We start from the raw sequence: 13,000 nt of genomic DNA on the forward strand, positions 1-13,000 counted from the left end.
CACGTATTTAGAGAAGAGAGGGGAGATATAAAGAAGAGTGAGAGAGATAGGTTTAAATCTTGGAGGAGAGGAGAGAGTGAGATAGAGATATGGGAGAGAGAAGGGGAAAGGAGTGATAGGAAGAGAGATAGGTCTAGAGAGAGAGAGAGAGAATGATAATAGGAGCTTAGTGATTATTGAAAATTGATTATCTAACAAATAATTGTTAGAGTATTTAGGTCTTTACTTGATTAATTAATTCCCTTTATTAATTATTTAAGTTCCCTTTCTCTCTTTTACACTTAAGCTAACTTTAGGTGCTTTTATTAATTATTATGTCCAAGCCTAGGTTTTTCTTTTTAGGGTTTCTTGATCTATTAGAGGTTTATTTTTTTCATTGTATTGTAAGGATTATCACATTACACATTTTGTGAATATTGATCTCTCATCTTTTTGAGCATATTTTATGTGTATTGTTTTATCTGTTATTTGCTTCCTTACTTCTCCTTGTAACAGGTTATTCAGCTTGCAGAGATCTTTAGGCTCCTGTGGTGTTGTATTTCTCAACTCTCACATGGTATCAGAGCTTCAGATTTGCAGCTATCTGTTCTTGTTTTGAGAGTTTTTGCTTGGAAGCAGATTTGGGGTTTTTCAGGAAGTTTTTTTATGCACCTAGGGATAGGCCTTTTTTCTGAGCACTTTGGGCCTAAATGGACCTCACCATCATGCTCAGAAGGACCATAAACCCCTATAGTCATATAAAACTTGACCATTTTTTACTCCTGAGCCTCTGGGAGTGTTTTTTCTCCAATACCATGTCGTACAATCTTGGCACGCAGTTCGAGAAAATGCCTTTTTACGGCATGCAGGCCGAATGATTTTTTGATCAAAAAAATCAAAAAATCAAAATAAAAAATCATTTAAAAAAATGACAAGTTGTTTTTTAAAAAAAAAAATCAAAAAAGTTTTTTTGGAGCTACCCCACGGTACGCAAGCTACTGTGGGGCCCCCTGACAGGTCGTAGGCCCCTGTCGCCACTGTTAGAGCGAGCCCCCTACCAGCCCCTAACCCCCACCGACACCCCCTCGTCGGCCGCCTCCGCCACCCCCATTGGCTCATAGCAGCCCCTGCCTGCGTTCCCCACCTGCATCGCCCGCCTCTGCCCTGCGCTGCACCCGCACCCGCTGCAGCCGCTCTGCCTACGACCTCCTTGCGCCGCCTATGCCCGGCAGCCACCACGAATCCTCCACCTGGCCACCGCAACACCTTTTCTCGACCACTACAGCGCCACCGGAGTGTTGCTCAGGGGCCACCTCCGCCCGGCCTGCCCCCATTGCACCTCCCTCTTGCCTCTTTTAGGGGGCGATTGGTGTTTTTGCCATAACTTGGGAAAACGAAGTCATTTTTTTAAAAACGAATAGGCGTCGGAAATATGGTTCCAAACTGAACCTCGTGGTGTTGGAGTGTTTTTCCAATTTTTCTATTTGTCTATATTTTTTTCAAGTCAAAGTGGGGTCTCTTTTTTGCACTCCAGGAGCCGTAGAATGAGGATCTGAACTCCGTTTTTCGAAAAATTTATATTTTTGGAAAGCTTGTGTTGTGTACTTTCCAGCCATATGGGTTTTCGTTCCATATTATGCTCCAAGAATATTTTATTTAGTTTTTTTCTTTTCAGCACTTTGGTGGATATCTTGGTTGTTTCAAGTCCTGGGATCTCTTCTCTGAGTAGGATGTCTCGGTTTTGGTTCTTCTTTCTGTTTCCAGTATTATTATCATTGTAGCATTTCATTTATGCAAACGCACTGAGATAAAGTATCATCATGCATTGTTTACTTGGGATCTTGCACATCTTGTGCCTTATTGTACATGCACTACTTATAAAGTGCCATGAGGGGGTTGATGTTTGCCTTGTTTGCCATCCACCTTTGTCAAGTGAGTGTTCCTTCCATGACATTCACTTCATGTTGTGTGTCAAGTGAGTGTTCCTTCCATGATACTATGTACTTTCTCTGTGCCTTCGATGTTCCTGGTTCTTCGTCGTGCAGTTCTTGTTGGCCGTTCTTTTCAGTGTACTTGTCTGTCTCCCTTTTCTGCATTATGGGGAGGTTTGACCTGTTGGTTCTAATGCTTCCTTGGTTCGATTGATCAGCTCTTCAGGCTTTAGTTTATCATGCCATTTGTATCTTCGAGTTCAATTGTTTGCCTTTGTTTGCCTTATGTTTCGAATAGTGTCATTTGAGGGCACTCATACAGATTACAATCTTCTCTACCTAGTCATGTTCTATTTTCAGTGGAGGTTCTTCAGATCAGTAGTTATTCTTCGACAATGTTTGCAGGTTCTTCATGCTTCAGTGATTCTTCTGATCTTCTCTTGTTCCTATCTTTTGGAACATTGTTGTTTGGAGGCTTTTTCAGTCCTTCTTGTCTTTTCCATCTCTGTTTGGAGTAGAGTTTTTTTCCCACATGGTTTTCTCTATTTCTCCGGTTCATAGAGATTTGGTTGTATTTGGGTACCTGATCAGGCCTTGTTGTCGGGACCCATCTTTCCTACTTTCAGTAGTTGTTCTAGGTTTTAGCTTCTCCCTAAGTCTAGCTTGAGGAGGGGTCTTAGAGTATTCGGGTCTTTACTTGATTAATTAAACAATATTTGTTTAATTATTTAAGTTCCTTTTATATCTTTTACACTTAAGCTAACTTTAGGTGCATAATAATTAATTCTTTTATTAATTATTATGTGCAAGCCTAGGTTTTCCTTTTTAGGGTTTCTTGACCTATTAGAGGTTTATTCTTTTCATTGAATTGTAAGGATTATCACATTACACATTTTGTGAATATTGAGCTCTCATCTTTTTTAGCATATTTTCTGTGTATTGTTTTTTCTGTTATTTGCTTCCTTGCTTCTCCTTGTAACGGGTTATTCGGCTTGCAGATATCTTTAGGCTCCTGTGGTGTTGTATTCCTCAACTCTCACAATAATAAGATCTAGAGATTAGGGAGAGAGGAGAGAGTGAGATAGAGAGAGGTAGAGAGGGTAGAGAGGGAGGAGAAGGAGAGATATAGGAAAATAGATAGGTCTAGAGCGAGATAGCAAGAGAATGATGATATGAGCCCACTGATTGCTGAAATTTGATTGTCTCAAAAATTATTGAAGATCTCCTAAAATTTAGAATCTATATTATGACTCCTAGAGATCTAAAACCACTCTCAAACATCTTGACAATACATACATAAAATATAACTTAAAGTATAAGAAAGATAAAAGACAGAGAGAAAATATAACTTACTTAAATGTTATATTTTATGTATATATCCTGATGAAAAGAGTAAGGGAATGCTAAAGGAATTCCCATTTAAGTCCATGTTCCTTTTCTAGCTTAATGTAAGCAAAACACAATTGTGTTTTTCTTGCTAAATATAACACAATCACATTTTTGTTTTTAAAAACACGGTCATGTTTTTATTTATTTTTAAACACGATCGTATTTTTATTTTTAAGAACACGGTCACATTTTTAATTTAAAGAATGTGTATGCATTTTGGCTCGGATTTTTTGAGCCTTAACACATATGCAGTTTATGAATTTATTAAAAACACAATTGCATTTCGTCTATTTTAGGCTTTTTTTTTGTTAGTGTCCGATTTTTTGTTCACCATCTTGGTGCACTTACCCCCTACGTAGACTAATGATTGGATGGAGGATAAACTAGACTTGATGACATAAGGTACTAGGGACACTTGAGACAAAAAAGATGCTCTAGGATGATTATTAAAAGACTAGCTAAGAGACATGAAATTGGCGACACACGACCAGCATAAATATACAGATGACATGCAAACCTCTAAGCACACCAAGGATGTCCAAGAATGGATGAAAGCATATACAAAGGACTGGCATTGGCACAAACTATGTATATGCGATAATTGCATAGATATCCCCATTAAATGTTCGATCATGGTAAGTGTAAGGTAATCGACATGACTGAGTGATGGAATGCTAGACATTGATATTGATATGGATAGAGGATGGAGAAGTCGAATAGCTATCGATACCATGCAAGAAAGTAGAACAAGAATTTGAGGGATAATGGAACTAGCCTTTATACATGGCACCCATTTCCAATTTTTTACTACATATCCTTATCCAAGGCATCACAAGAAGTGATTTTCACCACAGGACGATTTATTTCTTTTTACTTTTTTTTTGTTTTTTTTGCCCTTTTCTTTTTATTTTTCAATTTTTTTATTTTTTTTTGTATTTTTCAATGTTATCAAAGAGTGGGGTACACTCCCACAGAATAGGTGTAGAATCTTTCGATGTGCGGAATGTTGAGGGGATTATTAATGAGAGGCTCCCCTTCTAGAGTAGATAATGGATAGGCCCCTAAACCATATTTAGTTGTGACAACATATGGGCCAGTCTAGTTTGGCTCAAACTTTCCTTTTTATTGATTTCTCGGATTCTCTCTTAGGACCAAGTCACCCACTTCAAACTCCCGAGGGTGAACCTTCTTATGATATTGTTTCTTAAGAATATTTTGATAGATATGGAGATAATCATAGGCCCTTTGACACCTCTCATCAAGAAGATCTAGCTGAGTAAGCCTTGCCACGGCGTAATCTTCATTGAAGATGAAATATTTCAAGCATATCCATAGAGATGGCAATTCAACCTCGATTGGTAAGAAAACTTCGAGACTATAAATAAGTGAATATGAGGTGGCGGCGATTGGGGTACCTCTATTTTGCTTTTTTTTTTATGCCAACATAAAGATGAGACTTTGTATGTTAATGAGGAAGAATAAAAAAAGTACAAGAATGTGCAAATTGAAATTATAGATGGTGTCATGAAATGCTATTTTTGTATGAAAAATTGTTCAAATGACATAAAAACATTTCAATAAAATGCAATCTATAGCAACAAAACTATTTTCCACATCCTCAACCCATGCCAAATTGGGAGCTTTAAAACATGGCACAAGTATTCGCTAAATTTGGTGGTGGAAATCACTATACCTGGAAAATGAAAATGTGAGCTAATTGATGGATATCAAACATTATTTTAGTGTGATTTTTACTAGCTTCTACACTTTCAACCAGTTGCTTGCTCAAAGTCTATTTGACTATTTTACAAACTCATAAGAGTTTATTTGGACAATCACAATGAGGGGGAAATAAGGATTCAAGAGAATTTGAACATCTTATTGGACTATTTTTTTGTAATCAACATATTTATGTCAGAGAACCTCCTCTTTCATAATTAGAAGTTAATTAAGTATTCAAAACAACAATAGAAATTGAATTTAAAGCTACTTCTAATTAAGTTAAATAACCAATATAAATAATATACTAAAAATGTGTATAAATACAACATGTTAATTAACTACACTTAAAAAGATATTATATTTTCCTTAATATATTTTATAAAATTGAGAGTTTCAGTTCGAGGAAACAAACAATAATTTTTTTTTAAACTATTTTACTTGAATAAAATAAAATAAAAATTTGAAACTGCGATCAATTTTAAATAATCCATACAAGAATGATGATAAAATATTAATATTCATGTGTACAATCGCTCAACAATTCTTTGCAGTACAGTCAAGGCTTTTGCTTCTTCCCCTTTCTCCACGGTGGCCATAAATCCCTTAATTATACTGCCATAAAATAGACTAACTTTACAATCTGTCAATATAGCTGTAAGCAACCATTCTCCTTCCTCTGGAAAGTAATGCATAGAGAAATTCGAAACAGAATATAAAGGTTTAAGCCCTATGAGACAAGTATCTTCGTCAGACATTATAATCATACTGTACATGCTTATCTCACTTGATGAGCTTTCCATATGCAGTGCATAGTTCTTGCCTTCCCCAATCTCAATGATTGTTTCGGCCCCGATCACATCAGAAAATAAATTTCCATTCAATCTGGACAGTGCTGCATCTACTGGCCTCCCTATTAAAATGGCATACTCGGACGGCAGCTCCTGAAACATTTAACATATCAATGCATAATTGCTGAGCATTAAACAATTTACAGAAATGGTAGAAATGCAAAGCACATAATTTTAAAGACAGCTTAAAAAACATTATTTTTTTTCTCTAACTCACTTTCACACTAAATACAGTAACTTTGCACTTAAAATCGATTTAGAAAAAGTATGTATTACCCTTAGTCCATGAATGAAATTCCATACACTTGCATCTCCATCATAAGGCACTTCAATTTCCAGGCTTCTCAATCCTTGCAACTCTTCTAGACCTTGTGTGTTCTGCAGCTGATGAGATGCACCAATGTTGATTCGCTCCAGCCGACGAAGATGTGAAAAGGTCGGCAATGATTTCAATCCCTCAAATTGCTCTGTGGATAACACTTGAAGCCCTGTTAGGGAAGATAACCCTGATATTGCTTCCAGTTTGGGACATTTATACACTACAAGAGTATTCAGCCTCTCTAGCTGCTTTAACTCCATTTCATTTAGATTCTCCATCTCTAAAACTCTCAATGATCGAAGTCGGGGACAAATCTCTCCACTAATTACCAACTTTGATATATCATTTAAATTTTGAAACACTATGGCTTGAAGGTTGTGCATGGGGTTTCTTGTGGAAGCTTCAAAATCAATTGAATCTCTAACTTTGCTCAAGTTCAAAGTCCCGCTTAAAGAAGCGCCCTCCCCGCACAAATACAATGATCTAAGATTACTAAGTTGTTGAAGTGATTGTACGAAGAATGTTGTATCAGTCTTCTGCAAGGAACCGATGATCCGTAATTTTTCTAAATGACTGAACTTTTCTATCAAATCTGGAAGATTTTGCAAAGAGGGAGAATATGAAATCTCCAGGTTTCTCAACTCAAAACTGTCCTGGCATTCATAATTAATCGCAAGAAAATGAATTAGTTCTCACTTCTCAGTAATAAAGAATATTCGCTAATCTAGTATAATAAAATTTATACTCTCGTTAAGAGAGACTCAATTTATGGCAAAGAAAGACGAAATACCTGGGTATTGACCTGCAACTGTTGCTGAAAAGTGCTCCACAATTCTTTCATTCCCGAAACTTGTAAATTGTGCAATTTTCGTAGAGGAATCCATGAAGGGATGTTTTCTGAAATCTTAAGCCAGAGGAGTTCAGTCTCCGCGGAGTCACCTATACTACCCATAAAATAGGTTGTGGTTTTGAAGGACGAGTACTCCAACTCATGGAAACACCTGCCCTTTGTTTCTGCTAGGATTTGTTTAAATCCCTTCGCTTCCTACATATAACGATCAGGGTTAAAAGTGTGGTTGGCTGGAGAGAAAGATATAAAACCTATATTTCTTGAAATGTTTTTGCAAAAGCTTTTTATAGTTTTAATTCCAAAGATGTAAAGATGAAACACACCATTGATCTAAGATAATGTGGTTTCCACAGCCGAGGAGGGCCCAATTCATCTGCCATTTGCCTTCCCAGATCACGGAAGTGATCGTGCATTTCAATGTGCTTGAGAGTTATGCCCAACACCTGCATAGGTGCGCTCACTTCAATCAGGCATTTTTCCTGCAAAATCTGAATTGCATGTTCAGCGCTCCAACCAGATGCATTCCAGACTGGTACCATATCTGCTATATAGCTTAAAGGCTTCCTATTGAAAAAACAAGCCATGTCTATAAATATCTGTTTCTCGTGACTCTCTAGACCATCAAAGCTGATTTTAAGCTTTTGCATGATTTCCTTAGGCTGGATTTTCTTAATTTTTTCCAGTTCTAACTCCCAGTAATACTCATCCCTACCATAAACATGGGCGCCCAAAACTTTGACTGATAGGGGTAAACCTCCACAGAATTTCACGAAACTTTCAACCAATTTATTATATGCAACGGGTGGATCCCGTGCGCCAAAAGCATGATTACAGAAGAGCTCTTTGGCATGATCCAAATTCATTCCCTTCATCCTATAACGGAAATCTGCTCCCCTCAACACACTTTGGTCACGCGTTGTAATGATAACTAGGCTACCCCGACTCAGCAAGCCTTCAAATAACAGGGCATCTAACTGGTCGCCATGATCTACGTCATCAAGGACTATTAGGAAATGCAGATGCCTTGACCTTCCCAGACGATGCTTCAGCTGTCCTATTCCTTCATCCACATTACTAAACACCCGAGGTTCATGGAAGAGATCTCTGAAGAGTTGGCTTTGCAAGGATTGCAAATCACGATTTGCATGTGAATCTCTCACATCAGAGAGAAAGCAAGATGCATGGTATTCTGAACGCTTCCTGTTAAACAATTCTTTTGCTAAGGTGGTCTTGCCGGACCCTCCGAGCCCATAGATCCCTACTATCGTGACCTTATGCTTCCCTGTCTCTGAACAACAACTTTCAAAATCTTGGACAACTTCAGCAAGTCCGACCGGATATTTGGCAACATGTAATGGTATCCTTCTTTTCATTTCTTGCAGCACACGGGACACAATCTTTTCACACAAATTACTGAAATCGAAAACGAAGAACATCTTTAAAAAGTCATTATACTAAGGTAAAATGAATGTCATTTATGAAGAAAAAGGGAAAATATGATGCATCGCAATCAATTCAAAGAACATAGAGTAAGCTTACTCTTTATACTTGATAAATTCATAACCAGATATGTTTGAAGCAAAATGGAGGGCTTTTTTCCATTCATCTAGCTTGTCCAGGTACTTTCCTTTACTTTGATAATTAGAAAATGCCGCAGCATACGCTCCCCTCTCTGTGCAACGAAGCTCCTTGGGTTCTACATCGTAGAACACAGGAATAAACAAGGCATCAGTTTGTTCTAACATAAGAACAAGCTCGTTTAAGCACCAAGAGGACATTGCATATCCTTTGGAAAATATGGCTATTTGAACCACAGATGAACATATAGCACTGCGAATAGCAGAGGAAATAGAATCTCCCCCTTCTATTTCTTCACGATCCAGAAATGCCTTGCATTCTCTAGCTTTAAGGTGGTCATATAGTTCTTTAGCAAGGGTGTCTTTAACATCAGGGCCTCGGTGGCTGATGAACGCATCATATAATTTAGGAGATGCAATTGATCTTTCTCTTTGGTGTTGATATTCTATAAATTCTTGGCGAGATGAGGAGGAGGAAGCCATGAATGGATCTTGGCGAGATGAGGAGGAGGAGGAAGCCATGAATGGATCTTGGCGAGATGAGGAGGAGAAGGAAGCCATGAATGGATCTTTCAAAGGCAGAGTAGTTTGGATTTGATGAAAGGATACAACAATATTTACTTGCTTTAGGATGTGTAGGGATGTGTCAATTGGAAATTCAAAGGAATGTCATCATCATCTTCTCTCTGCATTTAACAATTATCATTTTCATTCTTGTAGATTTTCCACAGGCCAAAGTGTTTTGTTATATCTGAAAAATAAGCACATGCAGCCACAAAATAATTAGACGCCTATAAAGATAGGAAATACAAAATACCATTGGATGTCATTTTATAATGAAATACGTGAAATCATGCCAAATCATGTCAACATACACAAATATTGTCCATCCACATAATTTAATACAATTATACCTACATCTAGAAAATGTGATAATATAACCTGAAAAACCAAAACAACATAGCTAACAAAAAAAAATATTAGGGCTACCTTACATTTTAAAAGATGGCCTTTATATGGGTCCTTTAATTGCTTACTAGTTCTCCTAAATTAGGCACATGATGATCAAATAACATTTCAAAATAGTCAAGTATTTAAACTAAGTCACCTCACCACACTATCTTTGAATTATATATATATATTGAATATTTATTGAACTAAAATCCATACTAAAAGTTCCTAAATGTTACAAGAAGAAACATAACCATCTCAAAAACGAGGTTATTGATATACTATAAACTAATATCTTTCAAACATGCCATTGGAATTATCTTAATTTTGTCTTATTTCAACTTACAACTTATGGTTGTCTGTTTAGATCTCACAAAGCTCAAACAATTTGAGTATAGACTAACCAACCTAAATAAAAGATAATCTTTAGAATGAAGGTTGACGCTCTTCTATACAAGCAACAATCACACAAAGGAACTTGTTTCATTCAAAACAAGCAATCACACATGTTATTCCCAACTTTTCATGCCATGGTCTCCGAACTAACTCTCACTTGAATATTAAGAGTTTCCTTCAATTTGTCATTCCTATTTGTATTCCATAATCATCATATGTACCAGGAGATTGATTTTTGTGCTCTTTTTAGGCCAAAATGAAACATTGCCAAGAAAAAAAAATTGTTGCAAGTATTTTTATCTACGTGAACATTTCACCGTGCACCATATTCCTATCATTTAAATTACAAGAAGAAACATAACCATCTCAAAAACTTGGAGGTTACTGATATACTATAAACTAAATATCTTTCAAACATGCCATTGGAATTATCTTAATTTTGTTTTAAGTGGTAGTAACCCACTAATAGACATATGAATGGTCTTATTTCAATGTAAGACTTATGGTTGTCTGTTTAGATCTCACGAAGCTCAAACAACTTGTGTATGGACTAACCAACAAACAAAAGATAATTTCTAGAATGAAGGTTGACGCTCTTCTATACAAGCAACAATCACACAAAGGAGCTTGTTCCATTCAAAACAAGCAATCACACATGTTATTCCCAACTTTTCATGCCATGGTCTTCGAACTAACTCACTTGAATATTAAGAGTTTCCTTCAATTTGTCATGCCTATTTGTATTCCATAATCATAATATGTACATCGAGATTGATTTTTGTGCTCTTCTTAGGCCAAATGCAACATTGACAAGGAAAAAAAATGTTGCAATTATTTTTATCTACATGAACATTTCATCATGCACCATATTCCTATCATTTAAATTAGTATGAATGTATATATGAAAGGAACTCAAAATATAGATAGTAAATTTCCTTTGATCTTGAAGCTCACAAAATAATTGAAGGATCAATGTGATGTTTGGATATCTATATTGGAGCCTTGTGGCAATAACTAGTGAAGAGAAGACAAAAAGATTGAGTTGTTGGTATGGGTACGGGAACAAGTATGGGATATGGGCATTGTCAATATGACAATTTTTTTCCTTGGGTACAATATGTTTTGGGTGGGTGTGTGGGGGTGTTTATACACAAAAATTTAAAGAAATTTATTAAATTGTAAAACTAAATACATTTAAAAGTATGATTCTTCATCATTGATCGAAGGTAAATACCAAAATTGTAATGATAAAGAAAAATATTAGATGTCAATTGATTTCAATATTATGCCCAATGTTATAGTATCTATATCATTTGTGTATGAGGTCACGATTCAAATTACAAATTTGACAATCAAAAATAATAATTATCTTCAATCTTTCATAAATCATCATGGTTTTGGATGGAAAAGAAAAAAAGAAAAAATATTTTGTTGTTACTTTTTGGTGCTTAATGACTTTGGTACTGACGGGTAAGCGCAGGTATGCACCCTAAACATACCCAAGCATACCCCTAGACAAACCCGGTGCAGCCAATTTGAACGTACCTAATAACGACAAAAACCATTAATTATTTATCATGATATGGGATTTAGTTAAATTATTGGTGCAAACCATAAAGCCTCTTTGCTATATAGGCATCCATTTTGACATTAATATTCCTTCAACAAAACAATAGAGATCAATTTAAAATTTGAAAAGAGAAAAAAGCCACATAATTGTTTGTCAAATAACTTTTCCAAACAGAAAATTGTTATCCAATGTCGAATTTTATGAATAGTCCATTTTACAAAATGCGAAGAAACAAATAGGTATCGGTATTACAGTAATATCATATATGAAAACAGCAACTGTTAAACCACAGAACCAATGCCTTCAGATAACAGCATAATTATTTTAGAATGCAATAAAAGAACAGCCAAATCATGACCGAGTTGATACAGATTTCCACAAAATAAAAACCCAGTGAAACCATGGCAAGTGACTTACCTGAAGATTCTGCACAAATTGTGTGGCACCGTAAACCCTGCCGATGGTGGGTAGAATTTGCAGATTAAATGTTACGCAACCCTAGAAAAGCAGTTTTCTTTTCAATATATTCTCAATAAACGAAAAGTGGCTCTAAAAATATGGGGGTTCTAGAGCTACTAGGTTCTTGAGCTCGAGACAAGATTATTGCAGCCTTCTAAACGAAAATATTATTTGCGAACTAAAATTTATTTCCAGGCGTAGGGCGAGGATTGCTTTAAATGCCTGAGAGATGTTTTCCAGGGTAAAGCTGCTACAAAATGCGAAGAAACAAATAGGTATCGGTATTACAGTAATATCATCTATGAAAACAGCAACTGTTAAACTACAGAACCAATGCCTTCAGATAACAGCATAATTATTTTAGAATGCAATAAAAGAACAGCCAAAACATGACCGAGTTGATACAGATTTCCACAAAATAAAAACCCAGTGAAACCATGGCAAGTGACTTACCTGAAGATTCTGCACAAATTGTGTGGCACCGTAAACCCTGCCGATGGTGGGTAGAATTTGCAGATTAAATGTTACGCAACCCTAGCAAAGCAGTTTTCTTTTCAATATATTCTCAATAAACGAGAAGTGGCTCTAAAAATATGGGGGTTCTAGAGCTACTAGGTTCTTGAGCTCGAGACAAGATTATTGCAGCCTTTTAAACGAAAATATTATTTGCGAACTAAATTTTTTTTTCAGGCGTAGGTCGAGGATTGCTTTAAATGCCTGAGATGTTTTCCAGGGGAAAGCTGCTACAAAATATATAGGCTATCGGCTAAGCTTTTACACCGAACAGGTTTTTGCCAGCTGTCATCCAGCAAGTGGGTAAATAATTGATCTGAAATTAAGGCTTACAAATAAAATTGTGCTTAATTTGAATTACAGATTTTTCCCAATCGCAAACAGAATTACGTGGTTATGTTTTTTAACCGTTGAAATTACAAAAGCTAAGCTCAATTAATCATTTGCACAACTTAATAATGTTAAACAATAACTTAAAGAAGAAATTGAAAATCAA

General features: G+C 36.1%; 1 protein-coding gene across 6 annotated transcripts in view; it reads right to left on the reverse strand.

Moving 5' to 3' along the window:
- Positions 1-5,493: 5,493 nt before the first annotated feature.
- LOC131038334 (disease resistance protein Roq1) overlaps positions 5,494-13,000 on the reverse strand; it is a 29,310-nt gene continuing 21,803 nt past the window's right edge. Inside the window, exons 1-7 of one of the 6 annotated variants that reach the window (XM_059211971.1) lie at positions 12,445-12,862; positions 11,950-12,030; positions 8,578-9,366; positions 7,362-8,451; positions 6,979-7,233; positions 6,146-6,841; positions 5,494-5,962 (exon numbers count right to left, since the gene is read on the reverse strand). In XM_059211971.1, the coding sequence (XP_059067954.1) occupies positions 5,540-5,962; positions 6,146-6,841; positions 6,979-7,233; positions 7,362-8,451; positions 8,578-9,176 (3,063 nt within the window). In that variant the 5' untranslated portion in view covers positions 9,177-9,366; positions 11,950-12,030; positions 12,445-12,862 and the 3' untranslated portion in view covers positions 5,494-5,539. The other 5 variants (XM_059211970.1, XM_059211969.1, XM_059211968.1 and 2 more) reach the window with 5 other exon arrangements.

This window comes from Cryptomeria japonica, chromosome 10 (genome assembly GCF_030272615.1).
Source record: "Cryptomeria japonica chromosome 10, Sugi_1.0, whole genome shotgun sequence".
NCBI classification, from domain to species: Eukaryota; Viridiplantae; Streptophyta; class Pinopsida; order Cupressales; family Cupressaceae; genus Cryptomeria; species Cryptomeria japonica.